Genomic DNA, 26,467 nt, shown 5'->3' with positions numbered 1-26,467 from the left:
GAGAGAAAGGGGAGATTGAGGTTGAACATGAGGAAGAAATTATTTAATCTGAGGGTGAGAAGATCCTGGAACAGGTTACCCAAGGAAGCTGTGGCTGCCCCATCCCTGGCAGTGTCTCAGCCCAGGTTGGATGGGGCTTGGAGCAACCTGGGCTGTGGGAGGGGTCCCTGCCCACGCAGGAGATTTGGGTTTAGATAATCTTGAAGGTCCCTTCCAACCCACTCTATGATGATGATTCTATGATTTCCCAGCTGCTGCATCAACTTCCTCCAAGTACCAGCAGGCCACATTTGGCTGATGCATCGTTTTCTTCTCAAAGTTATTGAATTGTTATGGTTGGAAAAGGACTTTAAAATCGGATCCAACCGTTAACCCAGCGCTGCCAAGGCCCCCAGAACCACATCACCAAAACCTCACCAGGGATGGGGGCCCAACTCCCCGGCTGTCTCTCGGTTTTTTTTCTTCTAAACTTCGTTTCCATTGATCTATCACAGACCTGACCGGGCATACTCCTTGTCTGACGACTTTATTTCCTTAAAACACTCACGGCTTCCCCTCAGTATCCATCCAGGCTGCGGCACCTTCCACAAGGAAAAAAACCTCACAAAAAAAACCACCCCAACAACAAAAAAAAGCGGCACAGACAAGAAGAAAATTTAATTCTAACCTCGCTGTACCTCCTCGGGTGATTATTACGATAAAAACTTCCTCAAAGTACCACAGACTTCCACCCCGCGGAGGCTCCGCGTCTCTCCCGGCTCGGCGCCATTGCGCATGCGCGCAGCCTCACGGCCCCGCCTTATGGCCCCTGGGCTGAGGCGCATGCGCATTCCCCCGGTGCGTCCCCGGCGCGGCGCATGGGCCCTGAGCCCCGGCGGGGCCCGCGGTGCATTGTAGGGAAGAGGCGGCTCTTGTCCCGGCGGAGCCTGGCGGTGAATCCTCCCGGCCGCTCACAGCAGTGTAGAGCCGCTTCCCCCCCCCTCTCCTTCCCTCTCCCTCCACCCCACACACCCCCTCTATCCCCCCCCTTCCCCTCCTCCTCCCTCCGGCCCAGGGATTTAAAGGGGCAGCGGCGCCAATCCGAGGGGTTGGGTGGGTGGGGGGGGTTGGGGGTGGGGGGGAGAAAAGGGGGGGGGTGGGGGAATCATGCCGAACTTCTGCGCGGCTCCCAACTGCACCCGCAAGAGCACCCAGTCCGACCTCGCTTTCTTCCGCTTCCCACGGGACCCGGTCAGGTGAGACCCTCCCCCATCTCTCCCCCCTAAGCCGGGGGTTGCCGGTGCCTCCTCAGGAGAAGGGAGCGGGTTAGGGGCGCGAAGAAGGGGTTTGGGGAATGTCTTCCTCTCCCCGCCGGCCCGCGGCCCTCTGAGGAGACACCGCGATGGAGAGGCACCTCCTTCCCTCCCTCCTTCCCCCGCAGCCCCTCCGCAAAGCTCCTCACCTAGGAGGGAGGAGAAGGGGGAAGGGAGGGAAATGCGAGGGGCTGGCGGCCGCGGGGAGCTGCCGGTTCTCCTGGCGGAGGCCGCCGCTCGCTGTGCTGCCGGGAGGGCGGGGTTCGGCGGGACCCTGCGGCCCAAGGCGGAGAGGGGTGGTGGGGATGGGGATGGAGGGCGAGGAAGGAAGGAGGGAGCTGCGCAGGCGCTGGCCCGGCAGCCGCTTCCCTGACACCCCCGGGAGCGGGAGGAAGGGAGGGAGGGAACTCGTGGGAGTGATGGTGACTGACGGCGGTGCTGGCCCGGGGGGTGGAGGGTGAGGGCGGCAGCGTGTGTGAGGTGACCTGGGGGGCTGGAGGGGATTTGAGGGGTAACAGGGAAAGGGGGTGATGCTGAGCGTGTGAGGGGAGTGAGGAGGTGAAACGGAGGGGAAGGGATCCTCGGCATGTGAGGGGCTGGCGGGCTGAGGGGGTTGATTCTGAGGGTGTGAGGAGATGTCTGGGTGTGAGGGGTTGGGGGGTGGGATGCTGAGTGTGTGAGGGAGCGAGGAGGGGGTTTTCTGTAAGGGGAGAGCTGAGAGTGTGAGGGGGATTGGTCTGAGGGAGTGAGGGGCTGCCTGGTTGGGGGGTGGGATGCTGAGCGTGTCAGGGGAGTGAGGATGGGGTTTTCTGTAAGGGGAAAGGTGGGCTGAGAGTGTGAGGGGAGTTGGGATTTGAGAGAGTGAAGGGCTGCCTGAGTGTGAGGGGAGGTAGGATTTGACAGAGTGAGGGGGCTGCCTGGCTATGAGGGAATTGGGGTCTGAGGGAGTGAGGGGCTTCCTGGCTGGGGGATAGAGGGGGGCGAGGGGGTTGATGCTGAGGGTGTGAGGGTAGTAAGGGGCTGAAGGTGTGAGGAGATGTCTGGGTGTGAAGGGTTGGGGGGTGGGATGCTGAGCATGTAAAGGGAATGAGGATGGGAGTTTCTGTAAGGGGAGAGGTGGGCTGAGAGTGTGAGGGGAGTTGGGGTCTGAGGGAGTGAAGGGCTGCCTGACTGTGAGGGGAGTTAGGATTTGACAGAGTGAGGGGGCTGCCTGGCTATGAGGGAAACTGGGATGTGAGGGGCTGCCTGGCTGTGAGGGGAATTGGGGTCTGAGGGAGTGAGGGGCTGCCTGGCTGGGGGAGGTCAATGCTGAGGGTGTGAGGGTAGTGGGGGGCTGAAGGTGTGAGGAGCTGTCTTGGGGGGAGGGGTTGGGGGGTGGGATGCTGAGCATGTGAAGGGAGTGAGGAGGGGGTTCTTCCTAAGGGGAGAGGTAGGCTGAGAGTGTGAGGGGAGTTGGGATCTGAGGGAGTGAGGGGATGCCTGACTGTGAGGGGGGTTAGGATTTGACAGAATGAGGGGGCTGCCTGGCTATGAGGGAAACTGGGATGTGAGGGGCTGCCTGGCTGTGAGGGGAATTGGGGTCTGAGGGAGTGAGGGGCTGCCTGGCTGGGGGGGGTCAATGCTGAGGGTGTGAGGGTAGTGGGGGGCTGAAGGTGTGAGGAGCTGTCTTGGGGGGAGGGGTTGGGGGGTGGGATGTTGAGCATGTGAAGGGAGTGAGGAGGGGGTTCTTCCTAAGGGGAGAGGTGGGCTGAGTGTGTGAGGGGAGTTGGGATCTGAGGGAGTGAAGGGATGCCTGACTGTGAGGGGGGTTAGGATTTGACAGAATGAGGGGGCTGGCTGGCTGGCTATGAGGGAAATTGGGATTTGAAGGAGTGAGGGGCTGCCTGGCTGTGAGGGGAATTGGGGTCTGAGGGAGTGAGGGGCTGCCTGGCTGGAGGGGTAGGGGGGGGCTGAGGGGGTTGATGCTGAGGGTGTGAGGGTAGTAAGGGGCTGAAGGTGTGAGGAGATGTCTGGGTGTGAGAGGTTGGGGGTTGGGATGCTGAGCATGTGAAGGGAGTGAGGATGGGAGTTTCTGTAAGGGGAGAGGTGGGCTGAGCATGTGAGGGGTGTTGGGGTCTGAGGGAGTGAGGGGATGCCTGACTGTGAGGGAAATTCTGATTTGAGGGAGTGAGGGGCTGCCTGGCTATGAGGGAAATTGGGATTTGAGGGAGTGAGGGCCTCCCTGCTTGGGGGGTGGGATGTTGAGTATGTCAGGGGAGTGAGGATGGGGGTTTCTGTAAGGGGAAAGATGGGCTGAGAGTGTGAGGGGCTGTGAGAGGAATTGTGGACTGGGAGAGTGAGGGGGTGCCTGGCTGTGACGGGAATTGGGATTTGAGGGAGTGAGGGGCTGCCTGGCTGGGGAGTGAGGGAGCTGAGGGTGTGAGATGTCTGGGTTTGAGGGTTTGGGGTGTCGGATGCTGAGTATGTGAAGGGAGTGAGGAGGGGAGTTCTTTGTAAGGGCAGAGGTGGGCTGAGAGTGTGAGGGGCTGTGAGAGGAATTAGGGACTGAGAGAGTTGAGGGGGTGCCTGGCTGTGAGGGGAATTGGGATTTGAGGGAGTGAGGGGCTGCCTGGCTGGGGATGAGGGTACTGAAGGGGTTGGTGCTGAGGGTGTGAGGGTAGTGGGGAGCTGAAGGTGTGAGGAGCTGGCTGGGTCTGAGGGGTTGGGGGGTGGGATGCTGAGTATGTGAAGGGAGTGAGGAGGGGAGTTCTTTGTAAGGGGGGAGGTGGGCTGAGTGTGAGGGGCTGTGAGGGGAATTAGGGACTGAGAGAGTGAGGGGGCTGCCTGGCTGTGAGGGGAGTTGGGATTTGAGGGAGTCAGGGCTGTGTGAGGTGCTATTCTCTGGGCTGTGTGTGGGTGTTGAAGAGGTGCACATCTGTTAGGGGTGTGGGGTAGCAATAGGATGTATGGCTGACAGAGTTGTGGGGCAGCTGGAGGGGTGCAGCAGCAATGGGGTGAGGCAGGGGAGCCTGTGCAGGGCCAGCAGTGGTTCAGGTCATGGAAGTCTGTCAGTCATACTGTGTGTGCTGAGGTGAGGTGGTGCTGCATGAAGAGGTGTGTGTGTGTGTGTGTGTGTGTGTGTGTGTGTGTGTGAGAGAGAGAGAGAGACAAATGGGACATGGGTGTGACAAGCAGCTGTCACAGGATTGCAGGTGTGATGGTGATGGAGCAGCATGAGCAACAGCAGAAGTCATGGGGTATTCACTTTCCCAATGGGTAGTAAGCAGGTAAAGCAAGAAGTGTGTGCATAAAAGGCCATGGAAATGCCATTAAGAATAAATCATGCGCTTAGATGTAGAAAAGCCCATGTAGAATCTCATCTTAAAATCTAGGTAACAGTCTTAAAATCATTTGACTCATGATTTTGGAAAGTTCATAGATGCTAGAGCAATACCAGTTATCTCTCCCCTAGCAATAGGTAATTATGGCTGATTTTTTTGACTATTTATACTTGACATTCATTTGCTTCCTTCCTTGAAGCTGCTTGACCTGATTTTTTTTTTTAAATTTCCAAACTCATAGGAATTGTGGGTACATAGATTTCTCTTAGAAAACTGTCCTCTGTAAGGGATTTCAAAAGAATATACGAAGAGCTCATCTGTAGGCAGTAGCTGCTGTTTAAAGCTGTGTTTTCAGATATGTTTTCAAGCTCTCCAGGGTGGGTGCAATGCTTGCATTAATGCTAGGAGAACCAGGCCTCCTGATGCACATAGGCTGCAAGGTTTTCTAGTAGTATTTGTTATGGCAAATGTCTATTCTTTAAATGAAAACAGAAATAGAAGTAGCTCAGTAAAGTGCTGACCTTATGTTGTGCTTCTGTTATTTACTCCTGGCGTTGTCTCTTTCCACCCTCTGTCCTTTGTTTCATAGTAAGAGTATTCCAACTTCTAACCACTATTTGTGGGAGTTGAGAAGTAAAAATCTTTTGAAAAAAAAATTGTGTGTCAGCTACAGTAAGCTGGAAGGATACAGATTTATGGATGTTTCCTTTGCAAACATTAAAGTGGGTTGCAGACATGTATTTAGGAAGTTTACATTTTTACAGTGTGTGAGTAAACATGCTTTCTGAATGCATGACTACTTCATAATCCCTTCAGGTAGTTCAGGCTGATATGATTCATGTTCCTGTGACAGAATAGTAGAAAATAGAGTTAAAATTGAAGCTGAAGGATCATCCAGATCTTGCCACTGGCTAAAGGAAGAATAAGTTACACCAAACTTTTTCTAGCATCTTTGCCATGCTCTTAAAAATATGTGGTGTCTCTTGAAGTTCTCTACAAGTTTTTTCCCCCCTAGTATCTTGCACTTTTTTCATTTAAACCTATGTTAAAAAGCCCAGAATTGATTTTGTGTTCTGGTTTAACAACAGTGTTTAAAGGCTGACAAATCTATGCAACATTCTGGCTTCATAGCCTGGAGGATGTTAGTGGTTTATTCATCATGTTTGAACTACAGCAGTTATCTGCAGCTGTAAATGACAACGTGTTACTTGTACTGCTTGCTGTCTTAAAAACCTCTTACCATTATAGGTCAAACTGATCTGGTGAGCAAAGTACTTTATGCCAAAAATGTGACAGCTTATAGTGAGAGAATTGGGTATATAATGGCATTGGAATACATCTTTTCAAACAAATTCTAATTAAAAATTAATAATAATTGTTGAGAAATACATAGTCCAAGGTAAATTGTTCCTACTACCTTACTCCTTTCAGTTTTTCCAAATAACTGAATAATTGCTGTTATGTTTTCCAAGTTCCATGCTAAGCATTTCCAGTTAGAAGTTTCAAGTCTGAACATCTATGAAGCATTAGCAAGTCTGTGAGAGCATAACCTGTTATCTCAGACCAGCTTCATTTATTGTCCCTGCCTGAGAAAACGAGAAGGGGGTGCACAGATTAGGCTTTGAAAAATGATGATTTAATGGATGGTTTGGATTATTTTCATCCCAAATATCAGTGTGAGAAGCCTCTGTAGCCCCCATAAGGATGCATACTTGAGAGTTTTACCCAGTCTAGACAGTGGTCCCCACAGTAAGAGCTGTCAGTTTAACCCTTATCTGTGTTTCTGACCCTGTTTGTCATGGTGGTTTGAGTTTAGATAAGGTGTGAGTATTTAGAACAAAGTATTTCTTCAGCAAAGAGATGCAGCTGACTGATACTGAGGTAGCATAAATGATTTACACTCTCTTTGCCCCTAAATGGAGTGCCATTTGAGCTTCCATGAGGTGTCAGCAGATCTCTGAAAATGTGAAGTTTGAGGTTGAAGAAAACCTTAAAAGCTGATGAGTGATACCTAAGCAGTGGTGTAATATATTGCATTGAAATTACCTTTGATTTGTGCCAGATATTTTGCAACTGAAGCCCTTGTGCAACAGCATGCAGTGTGTCTTAGCTGAACACTAAAATACTGTAGAATTTTTTATACGTAAAGTATAAAATATTTTTAATTGATGCAGAGCTGTGTTGGGTAGTTTCAGGGGTCTCACCTCCTTTTTTTTTTTGTTCATCCACTCCATATTCCTCAGAGAGCATTCATTTTGGAGCCAAACTTGTACCAAGACTGAAGGGCTGAATTCAGACTGAGATGTTTGTGTGTTTGAGTCCTGTCACAGAACCTTCACCATCTCCCTCCCATCCTGTAGCTACTTGAGAGACAATCAGTGCTCCAGGCTTTGCCAGTAGAGTTTCCTAGATGTCTAAAGCTCCTGTTTCCCATCCAGTGGTAAAAACAACAAACTGGAGCTCTTTGAACCAAGGACTTTTGGGTTGTGTGCTCAGTGTGGACTTGAGCACAAAAGGCAGGAGCCAGTCACTTTTATGTAACTGGTGAAGAGGCTGGGAAGGGAGAGGAGTATTCCATGGTTAATTAATCTTTATGAGACTCGTTTCCCAAGCAAGCCCCCTCTGAAGAGCTCATGTTATTTTTTGCCATCACTCATTACTCTGGTCCCTGGCTATTACTGGTGCCTACTTCTAGAATCACAGAGTGGTTTGGGTTGGAAGGGATCTTAATGGTCATCTAGTTTGAACTTCCCTGCAGTGAGCAGGGACATCTTCAACTGGATCAGGTCCAACCTAGCCTGGAATGTTTCCAGGGATGGAGCATCTATCACCTCTCTGGGCAATCTGGGCCAGTCTTTTACCACCCTCATCATAAAACATTTCTTCTCTCTGTCTAGTTTAAATCTCTCCTCTTAGTTTAAAACCATCCCTTGCTACACACCTTGTTAAAAAACCTTTCTCCAAGTCACTTTTAAGTATCAGGTCTCCCTGGAGCCTTCTCCAGGCTGAACAACCCCTTGTTCTGTGGTTGGCAGCAACTTTGGAGTTGAAAAGGTTCAGGCTGATTTTTGTCTGTCCTTGACAACTGTGTGCCAGTTCTAGATGCACAATCACAGTCACCAAATTGTCCCTCTGCTTGCCAGGAGGTGATTCAGAGGAATTACCCTAATGTGAGGAGCTCCTACCTTGCTCCCTGGCAATCTTCCTCAGCTTCCAGGAGTCCTGAGAGAGGGAGGTGAGAGCACTGGGGTCAGGCCCTGGACTGAAATCCTTCTCATTGACTCTAGAGCCATTGTGACAGCGTGGTGTGATCACATTTAATAAATTAACCTAGAAAGCAACCTGAGAGCTGCTTTCAGTATAACTTGCATGTAAAAAGACTGTTTATAGACCATTTGTTTAAATGAAGAACACTCTCCTGTTACCTGGCTGAGCAATTGCATTACTCAGGCAGGAGTGCAAAATCTGTGGTGCCAAAACCAAGCAAAAAGCTTATTAATAGTAGTAGTAGTAGCAATAATTTTTATGGACCATATTTCAAGGTCTGTGAGAACAGTATAATAAATTATTCCTGGTTTATGGAAATTCCTGCCTGTTTTTTGATATTTTGCATGGATGAAAAAATTGCTGTGTGTGTCTTAAGAGATGGGAATCCAAGGTTTGTCCTCTTTCATCTTCACAGTTGCCCTCTACTCTGCTGAGAGTGCAGGTGATGGTGAATCCACTCAGAGCTGTGGATTTCTTACTTGTGCTGCCCACCAAAACACCTGGCGAGACAGCTTTCATTCCTACATTGTTGAATAATCACTTTTTTCTCCCTCCTTGCTCCTGTGAGCAATAATTCTGTGTTTGCAGTCAAAAACAGTAATAAAACTGCTTGTAATTTCTTGCTTTTTCTTGGGTCAGCACTCATTATTTTAGGAATAATAATAAAACCAAGACTTAAGCTTTTTGTTTTCAAGTGGACTGAGGAATTTTTTCATTTTCATGAATTTCATCCATGAATGTGTTGTGAGGAGATGTCCTCCACTTTGCCCTATTGAAATAGCAGGGTTTTGATGTAACTTCTCTGTAGGTTCCTGGAACTTTGTAGATATTCCCAAACAGCTGCTCTAAAACTGCTGAAATTGCTACAGTGCTCCAAAATATTAGTTTATATTCATATTGATCACTGACTCCATAGTGAAGACTCTTCCCTTTTGCTGTGGAATTATTGTGATACTGCTGTAATTCTGTATAATGTTTTTTTCTCTGGTGTTCCTGAGTTTGTCTGGGGAAGGATCCACTCTATGAGAGCAGGAGCACCCATGGGGTTCATGTGAAGACTTTTAGGCACCTGTATTTTGTGTTTGCAACTTTTTTCTTGTGCTGTTGTGAATTGGTGACTCGGATGCCAGGAGGTGTAAGCAAATGCATTGAAATATTGCTACTTCAGAGGGTTATTTTTGCAGGGAGAAAAAGCTTTTAAATACTGATTTATCAATGGCTGATGGAGTCTCATTAATTTCTACACATTTTCACTGTACAAATAAACCAATGTGAGTTTTACTGGAGTAGCTGTGCAGAATCAGTCTATGCATGTTGCTCAAAAATCCATAATAAGAAAGTGATGGCATAGATTTTATAGGGGAAAATGTAAGGTGAACAGTGCATTTGCATCAGTTATTGCAAGGCTTTTACTCACCAGAAGAAATAATATCTTGGAGCCCTGTTAGTGGGGTAAATGTTACTTTAGCTTTGTGTTGTATCTCAAAAGTAATCCAAACTGGAATAAGCATTGTAAAAACCAGGCATCTAAGGAAAGCTTCAGGTGTGTGACCATTACAGAATGATTTTTTTTTTTTTTAATTTTTATTTCACTTTCCAAAAATCTAGCCTTCCCAATGACCACAATAAATAAGAAAACTGCTGTATTTTGGGAGGAGGCAGAGAAGGCCACTGTTCTTCTAGCTGCTTTCAAAATCTTTGATTTTATAAGCACATCTTTTTTAACATTTCAAGATTAAATTCTTAAGAATTTAAAATAGTCACGTTTGATGAGACATGGTGTTACAACCTCGTGTGTGTGAAGGCAAGAATATATAGATGAGGGGAAAATATTCCTGAATTTCCTGCAGTGGTGTCAAGCAAGAATATATAAATTAAGGGAAAAGATTCCTGAATTTGCTGGGGTGTCAAGTGGTGAGCAAAAGGAGAAAAACAATGGTTTTAAAATGTTTTTGGCATGTGTTTTTTTTTAAATGTTTTTGGTGATGTGTTACAAATAAAGCTTAGTTTGGCCTTGCATAGAGGGCAGGGCTCACTGTACTCCCTGTTTTGAGTAGGATTTAAAATTGTAGGAGACTTTCCTTTATCTTAAGACTAGCTCATGCTTTTCCTTTTGTATGCAGATGTCAGAGATGGGTAGAGAACTGTCGAAGGGCAGATTTAGAAGATAAAACTCCAGATCAACTCAACAAGCATTACAGATTGTGTGCTAAACATTTTGAGACTTCCATGATATGTAGAAGTGTAAGTAAACCCCAAGCATTTCTTTATTTCTTCTTGCAAACCTTGACTAATGCTCTTCATCAGAATGTTGCATTTTAATCCTTGATCCCCTGGGTAGCTGGTCCCTGGGAAAATAGATCTTTTAGTCTTAATTAAGATCATTTTCATGGTCCAGGGCACTCCACAGACTCACACAAAGGATGGAGGTGAAAATGAGCAGTTGGGAAAGAGAAAAGCAGAGCTGCTTCTGCTGGTTGAGTGTGTTTTGGAGCCCTGGTCTTTCCTGCAGCTCATTTTGTTTCCTGTCACTAGATGTTACAACATTATATAAATTTATTTGGTGTAAATATGTATGTTTGCATACCTCCAGTTATTTAAAATCATTAATGTGCTGTTACTGAAGCTTGTGCATGGTGGGATTCAGTTAAATTGCACTCTGTTGTGGCCAAGAGATTTGAACATGTGTCAAGTTTTTGGTTGCTGTTATATTTTATCCAGCTGAAATCATGGCACTCTTAATAAAATAATAGCTTTCAATTCTTCTTGTTAACATAATAATGCTGATTTTAACAGCTTACTTAACAGCAGGAAATGGCAAATTTGGGGCTTTGTATCAAGTTTCAGTTTTCAGGTTGAATTTTACATGGATGCAGAGGCAAAATCAGTCCTTTGGTCATGAAGGATAATTAAAAATACACAGATCAGACTCTGGGCTCCTGGTGATACTGCACATGATGGGGGCTTCAATTAGCCAGCATCCCAGAAAGAAATGAACAAATTGAGTGTTGGAAATAATTCTGAATCTGAAATGAAGCTTTATGAAACAGTTTGTTTAAAATGTATTCCAGTCAAATGATAATTATAAACATAATCAGTTAAAAATTCTATACTTACTGGAAATTTGCCAGCTTAGATGATGTAAGTTTACAGTATATCCAAATGAAAAATTTTGCTAACAGGGTTTTTATTTAACTGCTGGAAACCTTTACATAACCACCAGAAGCCTTTTCTTCCCCCTGCTCATTTCACCAGATACATTTTCCTGCAGTATGATCCTTTGTGGCAGTGTTCTGTGGAATTCATAAGGCTGCATAAAGGAGCAGTTGAACCTTTTAACTGTGCAAATGATTATGTGATTGTTTCTAGAACTGTGAAATAATAGGTAAAAACCAAAATTCAGTAGTAACAAGAGGTTTCTGATGCATGTGTCTTTTTAGTCCAGAAAAAAAATAATTATAATATTACAGTATTAATTATTGCATCTGGGGTCTTTGATGTGAAAATAACAGAGAAGAAAAATTGTTTGTGGGTTGGTGTGGTGAGGGATTTTTTAGAATATATTTTAAATATTTTTTTAAATATCACCCCAAAATGTGAATTGCATAGCATCGCTTTCTCTTTGTTTTGACACATCAGAAAGAAAAAAAAAAAACTAAAAATAAATTTTAAAAAGGGGGGGAGAGGGGAATATGGCTTCTGAAATTCCAAAGGCTTTTTGTGCACATATAGGAGTGAGAAATTCCCCAATCCTTATTCCCCAATCTCCTTACAGAGCCCTTACAGAACGGTTTTACGGGATAATGCTGTGCCAACAATATTTGATCTTACAAGTCACCTGAACAATCCCCACAGCAGACACAGGAAAAGGATAAAAGAGCTGGTAAGGTTTTTATATAAGATCTTGGGGGTTTAATATTAAAAAAAAATACAGGCCAATAAGTTCAGGTGAAACTTCTGAAGTGTCAAATAATAGTATTTAGCTCTTGAGTGTTTATGTTGATTATAAGTTGTATGCCCAAAGATTATGGTGATAACAACTGGAAGGTTTAATGAAATAATCTGGAAAATTATGTTGATCCAGAGCTGATTCTGTCTTCCAAAGACACTGCATAACTTTCTTTTTCTTGTTATTACTGTGCTGAGTAGCCTGGTATTCTGAAATTCTTGCTACATCTTCAGTTCACCTGTTTAATTCTTGTAGTCTGCACCAATTCAGATGTGCTTGTTTTAGATTATTGTTTAGAAAAGCTGATCCAGGGATAAAACCAAGATCAAACAGTTTTCTGTGGAATTGTGTCTGGTTAAAAACTTTTTTGTGTCAATTATAGAAAAAGTGTGTCTGGGTCTCTGTGCTTATAAGTATGCTGACAGTTAAGGGGAATTCAACTCCTAAACTCTGTTTATATGTTGGAAAGTTAAAATTTCTAAATATTTCTTCATGAATTTGAGTCTTTTTATTGACTGAAAGTAGAGTTAAAGATGGTTTTATCTATTCATACTAAAGCAGAATTTATTAATGGAATCTGTTTACTAATAATTATAAAATACATGTTGAGCAAACTCCTGATATAAATATGGGAACAGTTGGAGCAAACTGTTGTCATGTAGTTAGTAGATAAATGTCATGGGGAAAATAAACTACCTGAAGAAACCTCCTTCTCTTGGATCTCCTAACACTTTCTGGTAAATATGAACACAGCAAATGTCTCATTTACAGTATTTGTGTTTGATCTTGTTGTGTTTTAATATTTTAAGGCTATGTGCTTTATATCACCAATATAACTTGTTTTCTTTTTTGTTAAAGAGCGAAGATGAAATAAGAACACTGAAGCAACAAAAGAGTAAGTGGGCAAAATAATTTTCATAAAAGTTGGGTTTCTAAGGCTGACAAGGTAATAGAGGACACATAATTAAATTTATATTTACTGGGAGGATTATTGGGTGGCTGCTTGATTCAAACTTTTAGTATAAACTCTTTTGGAGTTTTTAAATAGGACTCGTTTTTAACTTAAAGCTAATGGGGGGATGGTCAGGGAAAGCAAATGTTATGTTTTATTCACATTATCTTGACCCTTTTGGTATTTTACATTTTGTAGTTGAAGCTTTTGAACGGGAACAGGCAACTCAAGACCTGAATGAAAGCAATGAACAAAACACTGTCTCAGAAGAAGGAGGGGGAGAACAAGAGGAAGAACCTGTGCCCTTAACAGTGGAAGAGAGAGAAAACAAAGACTACCTGAAATCTTTGTTTGAGATTTTGATCCTGATGGGCAAACAAAATATTCCTTTGGATGGTCACAGTGTTGATGAGCTTCCAGAAGGTATTTTTACTTCAGATAACTTTCAGGCTCTACTGGAATGTAGAATAAATGCTGGAGATGAAGTTCTGAGGAGGCGATTTGAAATGACTGCAGTCAATCTTGAGTACTGTTCAAAAACCCAGCAGAAACAAATGCTTGAAATCTGTGAAAGCTGTGTTAGAGAAGAGACACTGAGGGAAGTAAGAGACTCACACTTCTTTTCTCTTGTCACTGATGAAGTAGTAGACATAGCAGGAGAGGAACATTTGCCAGTGTTGGTGAGATTTGTGGATGATTCTCATAATCTACGAGAAGAATTTGTGGGTTTTCTACCGTATGAGGCTGACCCTGAAATTTTAGCTGTGAAGTTCCACACAACTATTACTGAAAAGTGGGGTTTAAACATGGAGTACTGTCGAGGTCAAGCCTACATCGTCTCCAGTGGGTTTGCTTCTAAAATGAAAATTGTGGCTACAAGACTCTTGGAAAAGTATCCCCAGGCTGTGTATACCTTGTGTTCTTCGTGTGCCTTAAATGTTTGGCTGGCAAAATCCGTTCCCGTCGTTGGTGTTTCTGTTGCATTAGGAACAATGGAAGAAGTCTGCTGTCTTTTCCATCAGTCTCCACAGTTGCTAGTAGAACTGGACAACACAATTTCTCTGCTCTTCCAGAACAATAAGGAGAAGTCTAACCAGCTGAAGGAGATCTGTCGTTCCCAGTGGACAGTCAGGCACGATACCTTTGAGGTTTTAGTGGACCTCATACAAGCCTTGGTGCTGTGCTTGGATGCTGTGGGCAATGATTCATCTGTCAGGTGGAGCAACTTCATTGCTGGTCGAGCATTTATACTTTCAAGTGCGTTAACAGATTTTGACTTCATTGTCACTGTTGTGATTCTGAAAAACATCCTGTCTTTCACGAGAGCATTTGGGAAAAACCTCCAGGGACAAACATCCGATGTGTTCTTCGCAGCCGGCAGCTTAACGGCGGTGCTGCATTCCCTGAATGAAGTGATGGAGAACATTGAAGTTTACCACGAGTTTTGGTTTGAGGAAGCAACAAATCTGGCTACAAAACTGGATGTACAAATTAAACTCCCAGGAAAATTTCGCAGGGCACAGCAGAGCAGCCTTGACTCCGAGGTAACGTCAGAAAATTACTACAAAGACATCCTCAGCGTCCCCACAGTGGAGCATATTATTCAAGAATTAAAAGATATATTCTCAGAACAACATTTAAAAGCTCTGAAGTGTTTATCCTTAGTGCCCTCAGTCATGGGGCAGCTCAAATTCAATACATCTGAGGAGCACCACGCTGACATGTACAAAAATGACTTGCCCAATCCAGACACTCTTTCTGCTGAGCTCCACTGTTGGAGAATCAAGTGGAAGCACAGAGGAAAAGATATTGAACTTCCATCAACTATTTATGAAGCTCTTCACTTGCCTGACATTAAGTTTTTCCCTAATGTGTATGCTTTGCTTAAAGTCTTGTCCATCCTTCCAGTGATGAAGGTGGAAAATGAAAAATATGAAATAGGACGAAAGCGGTTAAAGGCCTACCTGAAAAACACCCTGACAGAGCAAAGGTCAAGCAACCTGGCTTTGCTGAACATAAACTTTGATATCAAACATGACTTAGATTTAATGGTGGACACCTACATAAAACTCTATTCAGACAAAGTGGAATTTCAAGAAGTCTTTATTCCCTCCAACAACTCCGAAGTAACAGAGAATGCTTGATTTTTTTTTTTTTTTTTTTTTTTTTTGACCTCTAAGCAATCTGTTGAAACACCTTTTTCTTTAATGAAGTTTCAATGCTGGAAAAAAACCCTGTGAAATCTTAAATCACTGCAGTTGTATTTCCATTTTAGGTCTCGGACTGAAGGATCTGTGGTCAGTGACCCAGATTATGTTTTGTTAGTCTGCATTAAATGTGTTACATGAACAAAACCAAGCCTGAAAATAAGCCCATGCTCTTGGCAGAGGTGCTTTTCTTCATCTGATTGACTTGACTTAGGTGCTCGTTTTACTTTATTGCATCTTGGAAAAAAATACATTGTGGTTGGATGGGGCTGTTACATTATTGCTCATGAATTAGGGTAGAAAAAACCAACCTCAAAATGTGTTAAAAAGCATAAACCGTTTCAGTCCTGTTACGTAGGATTTTATTTCTTTTTGAAAAATAAAAAAAAAATGGTCTTTGATGTATATTTTAATTGGAATTTTGGAGAGTGGGTTCAGCTATTGCACGACCCTCGTGCTGTGGACTGTTGTCAGTGTAAAGTGTTTTAGTGGTATAGAGGTATGTTTACAGTTTCACTGGAAGACTCAACCTCTTTAATCTCTGGATGACTGTTTACATTCCTCTGTGTGAGACAGAAATCCTTCTCTTTAGGCTTTTAACAGGCATGGCAGGAGTACTGAAATTCCTAAAAGACACTAAAAACTTAAAATTTATTCCACAAGTGTTTAAATCTCTTTGTTCTGTCTTGACTCTGACACAAAAGTGTGCATCTTATCGTCTGCTTATTTTTAAACTCACCCAGGAAAGAATAAAATTAGAGTTTGGGTTTTGTCTAGGTGCAAGATTGAAAATATTGCTGTTATTTTTGGCAAGAACAAAGCATTTTTGTACAGTTTATTGCAATTTAAAATAAAATGTGAATTGCTTTTTACAGAGTAGTGAATTTCTTAGTAAAGCTGTGCCTCTGAGAATGTGTATACCTTTGTAAGGTACCTTTTAATTTTGGCAGTTTTTTCTCTTTTTTTTTTCAATTCTAGTGACTGGTATTGTCTGAGACACAGAAGACTTTGTGTATTAGCAGTTCTGATCTGTGTGATCTGCTGGAGGTTGTTTGTTTTTTTTTTTAAGTATTTTGAGATGGCATGAGATCCAGTGCTTTAATTGTGGAAGTTCTGTCTAACTGAACCTGGTGGAAACAGATTAAATTTGAAATAGCTGAAAAGTTCAGTTTTGCAGCTATCCTGATGCTTGCCAGTTTTATAACTTCTTTACAGTTGTCCTGGGAAAGACCCCCAGCAGCAGAAAATTGAATGTTTGTACAAACTCTTAGTTCTTTAATGCAGTCAAATAATAAGAAATTAAAAAAAAACACCCAACCAAGCAAAAAAACCCCACCTTTTTTTAAAGTAGATTTTAAGTAGATGGATATTTAAGTAGATATTAAAGTAGCTATGTGCATCTTAAGAAGAGCTATCAGGTGTTTTAATTTATATTGGAGAAGTAAAAATTATTCTTGAAAAATATTATCTTCTCACTGCTGTTTTTCTGTGCTTTCTAACATTCTTCCCTGGTCATGCAATTGCTACCTCAATCAGTAAAAAGTGTTTTAGCTAACAGCTTGCTCTCTTCCTCTTAATATATGAAAAATCACATCTATGTGAATGCTATGAGGAAAAGAAAAAAGCTGTTTTAAAATTTTAGGTCATATAGAAAAGTGTATTTTTTTTATTTTTTTTATTTTTTTTTTTTTTTTTTTTTTTAAGAAGATCTCAATTAAAAAAATAAATTGGTCCAAAGCTTTTTCCCATCCAGGGAATATCTGCCAGTTCCCCTGCTGCAATTTTTCACCACAGCAATGTAAGGTGGTTGTGACCTGTGAGGTTGTGAGCTTCTTATCAGAAAATCAGGTTGGATGAGCTTAGAGGCATAATCAGAGAAGGAAAACTGACACCAAGTGTCATATAATTGGCCAGAAGAGCCAAAGACTGAGTTCTGGCTGTGTAAATAAAATCTTTCTGAGTGGTGTTGCAGGTCAGAGACTGACAGAGAAGTGCCTGAAAAAAAGGGACAAATAATCACTGAAAATAAACTTAGATTCCATTTTTAACTGGATTTTTGAGACAGGGGGAATTGTCACCTTCAATATTCTGCCAGTTCTATGCAGTTTGTATTTCCAAGGTGTATCTGAGGTATTTCCCTTGCTTTGACCTGGCTTTTTGGCACATTCTAGGTGATGAAGCAATGTCTTTAAATTATTTTGAGTATTGCTGCTCAGAAATGACTGTGTTTTAGTGAAAGTGGATTTTCTATGGCTGCTCAGCTGATGGTGTTTTGTTAAAGCAACGCTTAAGAATATACAAACCCTGTTTCTTTTTCCCATGCACAGGGCTCCAGTAAGAAATCACTATTTTTTTTTCCTTAGAAAATTAGCACGGAGTGTTTTGTCTCCTGAAGCCTTGTTTCTGTCACTGGCTGCAGAAATCCTGTAACTGCTGCTTGGCTGCCAAGATTCTGCTGTGAAGAAGTAGAGGACCAGAACCACTTAATTCAACCCTAAACCCCCCATGCTCTTTTTTCTTTTTTTTTTTTTTTGTGCAACACTGTAAATTTTAGCTGCCAGAACCATCCCATTTACTCTTAGAAGGTGAAAATAAATCTCTTCCCTGGATCTGTTTCAAGAAGCAGTTGCTAACCTAGAATAACAATAGGTGTTACCCCAAAGCAGGCTTAACATTCAATAATTTCCAGTCCTCTAATGCTCCTTGCTTTCCCTAAGGAAAACAGTTTTGCAAAAAAAAGCCATCTCCCCAGCACTTTGCCAATGTGTAAGTAGTGGGGCATGAGCCAAAAAAAAAATAAAAAAAAAAAAAAATGGAGTTGGGAATTGTAGAGAGATCTATAGCAGTTTCCAACTAAGTGAATGTTCATTGTAAATTTACTTTTTGTAAAGTAGGAATGTTAAACAGAACTCAAGGGTTGTGTTCCATTAGGAAGTAATTGCCCGTTTTATCATGGCTGTAGTTGTCCAGTGTTTCTACCACTTGGGGGTTTTTTGGGGGGGGGTTTTTTGGTTTTTTGGGGTTTTTTTGGGGTTTTTTGGGGTTTTTTGGGGTTTTTTGGGGGTTTTTGGGGGTTTTTTTTGTTTTTTTTTCTGGTTTTTTTGGGTTTTTTTGGTTTTTTTGGTTTTTTTTTGTTTTTTCGGGGTTTTTTTTGGTTTTTTTGGTTTTTTTGGTTTTTTGTTTTCTTGGGGGTTTTTGGGTTTTTTGGGGTTTTTTGGGGTTTTTTGGGTTTTTTTTGGGTTTTTTGGGTTTTTTGGGTTTTTTGGGTTTTTTGGGTTTTTTGGGTTTTTTGGGTTTTTTTTTGTTTTTTTGGGTTTTTTGGGGGTTTTTTTGTTTTTTTTGGTTTTTTGGGGTTTTTTTGGTTTTTTTGGTTTTTTTTGGTTTGTTTTTGTTTTTCTTGGGTTTTTTGGTTTTTTGGTTTTTTTGGTTTTTTTGGGTTTTTTTGTTTTTTGGTTTTTTGTTGTTTTTTTTGTTTTTTTGGGTTTTTTTGTTTTTTGGGTTTTTTTTGTTTTTTTGTTTTTTGGGGGGTTTTTTGTTTTTTGGGGTTTTTTGGGGTTTTTTGGGGGGGGTTTTGGGGTTTTTTTGGGGTTTTTTTTGTTTTTTTGGGGTTTTTTTTGGTTTTTTTTTGTTTGTTTTTTTTTTGGGGGGGTGGGTTTTTGTTTGTTTGTTTTTTGGTGCTTTGTTTCGTTTTTTCTTAAAACTCTACCCTTTTGTCTTCTGTTTTAGCTGGCAACAGTTTGGCCTGAAAATCTTGAAGAGAAGACACCAGTGAAGGCTGTTGAGTGAGACTGCAGAGCAGTGGTGACAGACCAGGTGCCCCTGTTGTCCCCTCTTGTTCTGTTTTGCAGCATCCCCAGGTTCAATGCCAGGGAATAACTGATATTACAGCAGGTGATGCTTTTTGTGTTGCAGTTTGCACTTCCATACAGTTCCCAACGATTTTCCCTGCATCTTAATTTAGGAACAAATCACCTTCCTAGTTGCAGAAGTGGGAGTACAGCCTCAAGGATGGCTTTTACCATCCCCCCCTGCTATCCACAGCCTGCAGATCTTTACACCCCCCTGACCACGTTCTCCACCAGCAGCACTGCCCTCACAAAACATTTGTTGATGGCAAGGTAGCATCCTTCTTGCTGAGGAGCCATGCTGGGAGATTCCAAAGGCACCATCTGGAATCCAGGCTGGAGCTCAGGCTTCCCTTGCAGCAGCTGGGAAGAGAGAGGCAGGCGTGTGACAGCTCTACCTTTAGGAGCATGCTGAGCAAAACTGATTTACATTTCAAAACAGAAAGCTTTGTGAAAGCCCTCCAGGGATGGAGGCACATCTGCCAATGGTTTCTGGAGTTGTCTCGTGTTATTTTTCACTGAGAGATGAGTGCTGAGCCTCTGATCATCTGGGGACAGTCAGAGCTGGGGCTGCACACGCAGCTGCCAGAGCCTGCAGATTTAGCTTCTGTCACTCTTAAGGCAGCAAATGTCTGAGGAGCTGAGGAAGAGCCTGGAAGAACCTCTAGAAAGTCTGCTTCACAAAACCTCTGGCACAGCCCCACCACCCTCAGTGGGATTTTCTAGGCAGGTAGATTCTGGCAACCAAGAGACTTCAGCACCTACTCTCAACAGGACAAGGCAGGTAAGGGGAAGAGCTTATCCCCTCCACCGTGGGTTGTTGTTTTTTTGTTTTTTTTTTCTGTTGTTGTTCTCTCACTCCTGGAGCAGAGGAACTTCAAGCTTTGTGGCTGTTCCCTGGTGGAGCAGCAGTTCTGTACTGTTTGCACTGGGTAAACTGGTGAAGGAAAGAAGTTTGGGGGTGTGGGTTTGAGTCATTTGGGAAGCAAGATGAGGGAGGTGGTCAAGGTCACAGGTGTGGTGCTCCAAACCTCCCTAAAATGTAAGCCCAAAGCCCAGGTGGGGTCCTTGTTTTCTCCATCCCCCCAGCCTGCAGTGCTGGGAGGCTGAGCAGGCAGGGGCTGGGGGGCTTTGTGGTGCTGACCCAATGGGTCCCTCCAAAAAGCCTGGAGGAGGAAAGCAGCTGTAAGGAAGCTGAGAGTGTTGGGGAGCTTGGGCTCCCGTCCAGCATTACTCAGGCAGCCAACCAAAGGTACACTTGACAAGACAAGCAAGACAAGAGGCCATGGTCTCAAGTTGTGCCAGGAGAGGTTTAGGTTGGACATTAGAAAGAATTTCTTGATGGAGAGGGGGATCAGCCATTGGAATGGGCTGCCCAGGGAAGGGGTGGATTCTCCATCCCTGGAGATATTTCAAAAGAGCCTGGATGTGGCACTGAGTGCCATGGGCTGGGAACCACGGGGGGAGTGGATCAAGGGTTGGACTTGATGAGCTCTGAGGTCCCTTCCAACCCAGCCAATTCTAGGATTCTATGACCTCTCTCTGAAGCTGGAGGACTTAATGAGTTGAAGGTGAACCATCTGGTTTATTGAATCAGAGGCCACTTCAAGGCCTGCAGCCCAATTGTGCCATATGTTGTACATACCCTGAGAAGAGTATTCAGGGAAAAATAGGATCCATATGGGCAGATCCTTACTGGTAAACACGTCCTGCTAAAGAACAGCCTTTGGGTATCTCCCTGCAGAGCTGAGGCTTAGCAGGATTCAGGTCTTAATTCTTAATTTATGGTGTTGGAACAACTCTGAAGAAGAGGGAGGGATGTGTAGGAGGTACAATATAAAATGGATGGCACTGTGACACACTTCTCCCACCTCCTCAACGGGTGAAACTTGCTGCCTTTGCCTTGGGGTGAGGCTCTCTGCTCCAGGAATGAGAAGGAATATCCACAATCTGGCCCAAAATCCTCCCTGGAGGAAAGAGCCAGATGATATCATTGTTGGAGTTGTTTGGACATCATAAAGGTACTTACCAAAATGAGAAAAATATGGGTTTAATTCATTTTTTAATAATAAAAAAAGTAATGGAAAGCTACAAGTGCCAGGAACCTCACTGAGAAAAGGGTCTGCGCCCTGGAGAACTTCTCTTTGCCTAATGAATAAACACATCTAAGTCACTTTTTGGTTCATTTTTTTTTGTGTGCATGTATACATATATAAAATCTGCAAAACCAGATGAAATTACTTTGAAATTACTGTTTGTCTTTGATTAAAAAGCAGCATTACTGCAGTGAGAGGCACAGGGCTGGTTCCTGGGAGACTCTGGCCACACCACAGTCCACAGCTCCTCCTGAACCCTGTAACCTCCACTCCAAGAAGGAAAGGAAAAGGAAAAAAAAAAAAAAAGATATATAAACCTAAATATATGCTGGTTACCAGACAGTGGAATGGAAACTCTTAAAAGATGGAAGGGAAATTCTTAAAAGATTAAGTGGAAGCATGACACTGAGCATTCACTTGAAGACTTTTCAAGTTCACTTTACAAAAATACACCTTCAAAATCAACGTTGTTCATGAGGCAGGGGTCCTGTTCAGTGTCTGCAGAGATGGCAGAAAGCTGGAAGGAATTATTCCCTGGCAGGTGAGCAGCTCTCTCCATGTAGCTTTTCTTACAAACTTGAATCCCCTCAGTGCATCATCGTTGCAGAAGATGTGTTTGAGAAACCTGGGCCTTCGGGGTGGGTTTGGGCATCTGTAAAGGCCCCCTTCTGTGTTATTGTAAAAGCTGGGTCTGGAAAAAAAAATGTGACTTTGAGTATTCTTGAGTTTTTCAAACTATTTCACATTTTTATTCTAACTACAGGGTAATGAAATGGATTTGCAACTAGGATTGCCCCTCGTGACAAGAAGGACATTGAGGGGCTGGAGTGTGTCCAGAGAAGGGAAATGGAGCTGGGGAAGGGTCTGGAGCCCAAATCTGAGCAGGAGCAGCTGAGGGAGCTGGGGGTGTTCAGCCTGGAGAAAAGGAGGAGGAGGAGGGGAGAACTTCTGGATCTCTGCAACTCCCTGAGAGGAGGTTGGAGGGTGGGGGTCTCAGTCTCTTCCAAATTACAAGCAATAGAACAAGAAATGTCCTCAAGTTGTGCCAGGGGAGGTTTAGTTTGGATATTAGGAACAGTTTCTTCCCCAGAAGGGTTGTCAGAGCCTGGCACAGAATTCCCAGGGCACTGATGGAGTCGCCATCCCTGGAGGTGTTCAAAAAACAAGTGCACGAGGCACTTCAGGACATGGTTTCGTTGGCATGGTGGTGGCTTGACACTTGGACTTGATAATCTTAGAGGTCTTTTCCAACTGTAATGATTCCATGATTCTCTCCTCAGCTCCAGTTCACTTGGTACTCACTGTGCCTGATCTTCATGAGACTTTTCTATTCTTACCAGGATGTAATTGCAAGATGTATCAGGTTGAGGTTTCTGTTCAAACAAACCCACTCATTTTCCCACCTAGCCTCCTGCTTCTGCCTCATCCTAAAATGCTGCTTTTTTAGAAAAGCAGCAATTTCTCTTCAGTTTTCTTTAAATACCACTATGCTTCAAATATTAAACAAACATTTCTGCGTTCCTTCTCTTTCCCTCTAAGCCAAGGGAACTGCTCTTACAGTCTTCAGGGAGAAGGTGATCTTAAAAAAACTCAAATTGATGGTCCCTAAGCTTTACATGGGAGCAGCCCCTAAGTGTCCCCTCAGGTATGAGTGCAAGAATAGCCCTTACAACAATATTGTGTACTAATTAGTAATCTAGGATCCTGTCAGGGTTTAACACTGGCCTGGCAATTAAACCAAATAACAGAGGCTCCCTATTAATCCCCTCTCTCCTCCCTGATAAAGGAAGGACAGAGAATAAGGGAGAGAGACTGATGGGTTGGAAACTAAACTACACAGCTTTAAGGAAACAGGAATGAGAAATAGGAAAAATGACTAAATCTATACAAATATCCAGGAAAATTGATCCCAGGTTCTTCCCCCCTTTCCCCCAATAACTCTCACGTCACCACCCAGGCTGCAGGGCAGCCCTGGGAAAATCCAGGCTGGAATCCTGGAGTCAGCAGCAGTTGGGAGCTGGAGGCAGGAACACACAGATTCAGGCTGGGATGGATCAGGAGCACAGGCAGAGGAATGGATGGGATCCTCCCAGGATGCCCAAGCAAAGAGGGAGAGGGGAAGAAGGGGAAGCAGGAAGGGGTTTGAGCCTGGGGATCCCTCCAATTTCTCCTGAGGATGAGGTGGATGGGATGGAATCCTCTGTTTGGTCAATTCTGGCATCTCTCTTGTCCCTTCCTCCCCAAAGGAGGGTTCCAGGTGGGACCTCTTGACTCCTTTTCTCCTTCTGGAGGGCAAAATGTTGCTCAGAGCTGAGCAGTGTCCCTGGTTCTGCACCCCAGGCTCCAGCTGGAACTGTAACCATGGAGTGGGATCAGTCCCAGCAGCAGCCACTGCCTGAGAAACTTGCTGTTCATTTCAGCAGTGCAGCTGCTTACAAGAGACTCAGCTGAAAGCAAAAGTACAAGACAGAAAATTCCCTTTATCCTGCCCCAAACCAAGACAGATCCTAAGCAGCACATCCCAAGGGATGCTTCACCCACTGACTGTAGCATCCTGTATAGTCAGGGTCCAGTTGGACCAGTATGTCAGTACTGTGTCAGAACTCTGTTTACCCTTTCTTGGGTCTGTCAGCTTTTGTTGACACAGCCCTTACCTGTTGTTTAAATTAGATTCATAGCAATTCATCCCAGATGGCTAAAAAGCTGCAGATGGCTGAACAGTTTCTACAGTTTCTTTCATCAAGAATATTCTGGGATGTGGTGGTCACGTAGGCAGCCAACTGTTGAGCATGTGGAGCTGATGGTGTTTTAGGAATGGGGGATTTGGGATAGACAGAAGATCCCAAAGTATGGATGGATCCATTCTCATCTCTCGAATCAGACCATATGCATCTGCACACTTTGCCCTTCTTGATCTTCTCTGCCCTGGCTCCCAGCTTTTAAAATATTTTCAAGTTGTTTCATGTACCTGTTACTCTACATGAATGGGAAATCCTGCTCATCACTGCCTGGGGTCAGCTCCATGGTGTTTTCAGGCAGGTTTCACCCTACACTTTGCCCGTTCTCCAGGCAGACTGGGAAGCAGGAACCTGCAGGATTGATGGATCCTCTTCCAGATAAGGAGGTGGCTCCAGGATTCATGGTTGGGTTGGGACACACATGGACTCACTTTCTGCTGCACACAGAAGACCATGGAGCTATAATACTGCTCTGACAAATTTGCAGAGAATCCCATTAAGGTCTCCCAAAGCCCTGCTTAGGGCTGTAAAACAATTTCTCTAGGCCAGGATACTCACAGAAACAAGTGAGAGACAGCAGAAAGAAGACAAATGAGACTTGGAGAGAAAGAAATGGGAGCAGGAGTGAGTTATTTTGGGATAAATGGACATAAGAAATGGTTTTCATTAAAGCCAAGAAGGCAGCCCCTCCAAACTCCAGTTTGAATTTGCATTCCTGCTTTGTCAGCAGTGGACAAGGAAGAATCAGCAGCAGAGGAAGAATCTTGGAAGCTCATTCCACGTGGTGGTTTGGGTTGTTTGGGCATCTTGTTTCATGGCAGCACCGTCTCCTCTTGCAGCAACAGCAGCTGATGAACAGTTCCACTTCCCATGGCCCTCTTCATGCCCTGAGATGGAGCATCCCTGCAGGAAAAAAAAAAAAAAATAAAGTGGGAACAGGCTGGAGGCAGGATTGTGAGGGTAAGGAAGGAGCCTAGGTTGTTAACATCAATTTAAAATATTAAATATCCACAGCTGACTCGGAAACCTATCTCCCATCTTTACCTCATTACAAAAAAAAAAAAAAAAAAAAAAAAAATTAACATAGTAATTTCTTCATTTCCAGCAAATCAGTTATTTCCTGAAGGATTGTGATACTTCCCCTGAGCTGAGCAGAGCTCCTCTAGGATTTTCAGTTACAGACAATTTGCTGATATCTTATTACATACAAGAGTTCTGCTAGGTCAGATAAAAATGTGTCTTGAATTCCTTGCTTGTCCCAGAGCTGCTGCACAGTAGACTTTGCAATGTGCTAAAGGCATAAAGAGTTATGAGTATGCAGTTTTAATTTTTTTTTTTTACATGGATTTTAAAAATATATCATAGCCTTTACAGAGTAACTACTTCTCCCAGGCAGGAAAAGAATTTGGGAGCAGAGCCATAAAATAATTGGTATTTTTTGATTCAACAATAATCCTGTGTGATAATAAAAACATATCTTTAAATAAACAGTCACAATCTGGTGTGAAACATAATTTTATACAGTTTTAATCCTGTCAAGATTAAAGGGAAGACTTGTGTGGTTAGATAATCAGGAAAAATAAAATATTTAATCTTTCATCCTGAATGAAGAATGCAGGCAAACAGGGCAACTCACTGATCATTTTCCCAGTTTCCAAAAGGTTTCAGTTGAAAAACTTGGATGAAATTATGGCTGCACCACCCCAATCTAACTGGTTCTTATAGAAGATAAAATGTCTCCCTTTTGTTTTGTTTTGCTTTTCAATTTATTATATTGCTAATTTAATCAGAGTAAGTGCAGAGCCGAGCAGTGAGCAAATCTTTTGTCTGGGATTGGATTTTTTTCCCTTTTATAGGTAAGTCACAAGTTTTACTGCAGTGGTAGTGAGGGGAAGAACTTTTTTAGTATTTGGACAACTTGGCATTTCTTTTCCATGTGGGATAAAAATATGTGCTGTACTAGAGAGCAGTCACCTTAGAGCTGACAGTCTGATATTTCCCTCCTGTATTAAAAACAAAAGAGCAAAGTACAAGAAGCAAAGTTTTATACTGGGGAAAAAGAAGAAGAAAAAGAGAAAAAGAAAATGAAAGAGAAAAAGAAGAAGAAGAAGAAGAAGAAGAAGAAGAAGAAGAAGAAGAAGAAGAAGAAGAAGAAGAAGAAGAAGAAGAAGAAAAGGAAAAGGAAAAGGAAAAGGAAAAGGAAAAGGAAAAGGAAAAGGAAAAGGGAAGGGAAAGGAAGGGAAGGGAAGGGAAGGGAAGGGAAGGGAAGGGAAGGAGAGGAAAGGAAAGGAAAGGAAAGGAAAGGAAAGGAAAGGAAAGGAAAGGAAAGGAAAGGAAAGGAAAGGAAAGGAAAGGAAAGGAAAGGAAAGGAAAGGAAAGGAGAGGAGAGGAGAGGAGAGGAGAGGAGAGGAGAGGAGAGGAGAGGAGAGGAGAGGAGAGGAGAGGAGAGGAGAGGAGAGGAGAGGAGAGGAGAGGAGAGGAGAGGAGAGGAGAGGAGAGGAGAGGAGAGGAGAGGAGAGGAGAGGAGAGGAAAGGAAAGGAAAGCGAAAAGGAAAGGAAAAGGGAAGGGAAAGGAAAGGAAAAGAAAGGAAAGGGAAAAGGAAAAGGAAAAGGAAAAGGACAATTTCTCACTAGAAATTCAAAGTGGGCAAAGAAACTTTGGTTTCCAGCAAAGCTGAGAACTGAGGCAAATAGAAAATGATTTTGTACATGCAAATGACCTGAAATTGAAATCAGGGAGCTGCAGAACAGACTTTCCAGCTGCTGCAGTCTTGAAAAGTTGCTCTGTGAAGTTGTTCCAC

General features: G+C 43.4%; 1 protein-coding gene and 1 long non-coding RNA gene across 2 annotated transcripts; one reads left to right on the top strand and one right to left on the bottom strand.

Annotated features, from left to right (window-relative positions):
- Window positions 1-510: 510 nt before the first annotated feature.
- LOC139804529 (uncharacterized) lies at window positions 511-892 on the bottom strand. Its single transcript, XR_011729425.1, has 2 exons — window positions 668-892; window positions 511-581 (listed from the first exon to the last, which is right to left on the bottom strand). It is a non-coding gene; the product is annotated as an uncharacterized lncRNA (long non-coding RNA).
- Window positions 893-1,122: 230 nt separating this feature from the next.
- THAP12 (THAP domain containing 12) lies at window positions 1,123-15,859 on the top strand. Its single transcript, XM_071761763.1, has 5 exons — window positions 1,123-1,235; window positions 10,003-10,123; window positions 11,655-11,762; window positions 12,687-12,723; window positions 12,979-15,859. The coding sequence occupies exons 1-5, from the start codon at window positions 1,147-1,149 to the stop codon at window positions 14,922-14,924; spliced, it is 2,301 nt and encodes a 766-aa protein (XP_071617864.1). The 5' UTR covers window positions 1,123-1,146; the 3' UTR covers window positions 14,925-15,859.
- The last annotated feature ends 10,608 nt before the right edge of the window (window positions 15,860-26,467 follow it).

Source organism: Heliangelus exortis, chromosome 1 (assembly GCF_036169615.1).
Source record: "Heliangelus exortis chromosome 1, bHelExo1.hap1, whole genome shotgun sequence".
Classification (NCBI taxonomy): domain Eukaryota; kingdom Metazoa; phylum Chordata; class Aves; order Apodiformes; family Trochilidae; genus Heliangelus; species Heliangelus exortis.
The sequence above is the reverse complement of the archived record's forward strand: the minus strand, read 5'-3'. Positions and strand labels throughout refer to the sequence as shown.

Coding starts and splice junctions, on each gene's coding strand:
- THAP12 (XM_071761763.1), top strand. CDS start 1,147: ATGCCGAACTTCTGCGCGGCTCCCAACTGCACCCGCAAGAGCACCCAG. Junction 11,763..12,686: donor GGAAAAGGATAAAAGAGCTG/GTAAGGTTTTTA, acceptor TTTTTGTTAAAG/AGCGAAGATGAAATAAGAAC. Junction 12,724..12,978: donor AACACTGAAGCAACAAAAGA/GTAAGTGGGCAA, acceptor TACATTTTGTAG/TTGAAGCTTTTGAACGGGAA.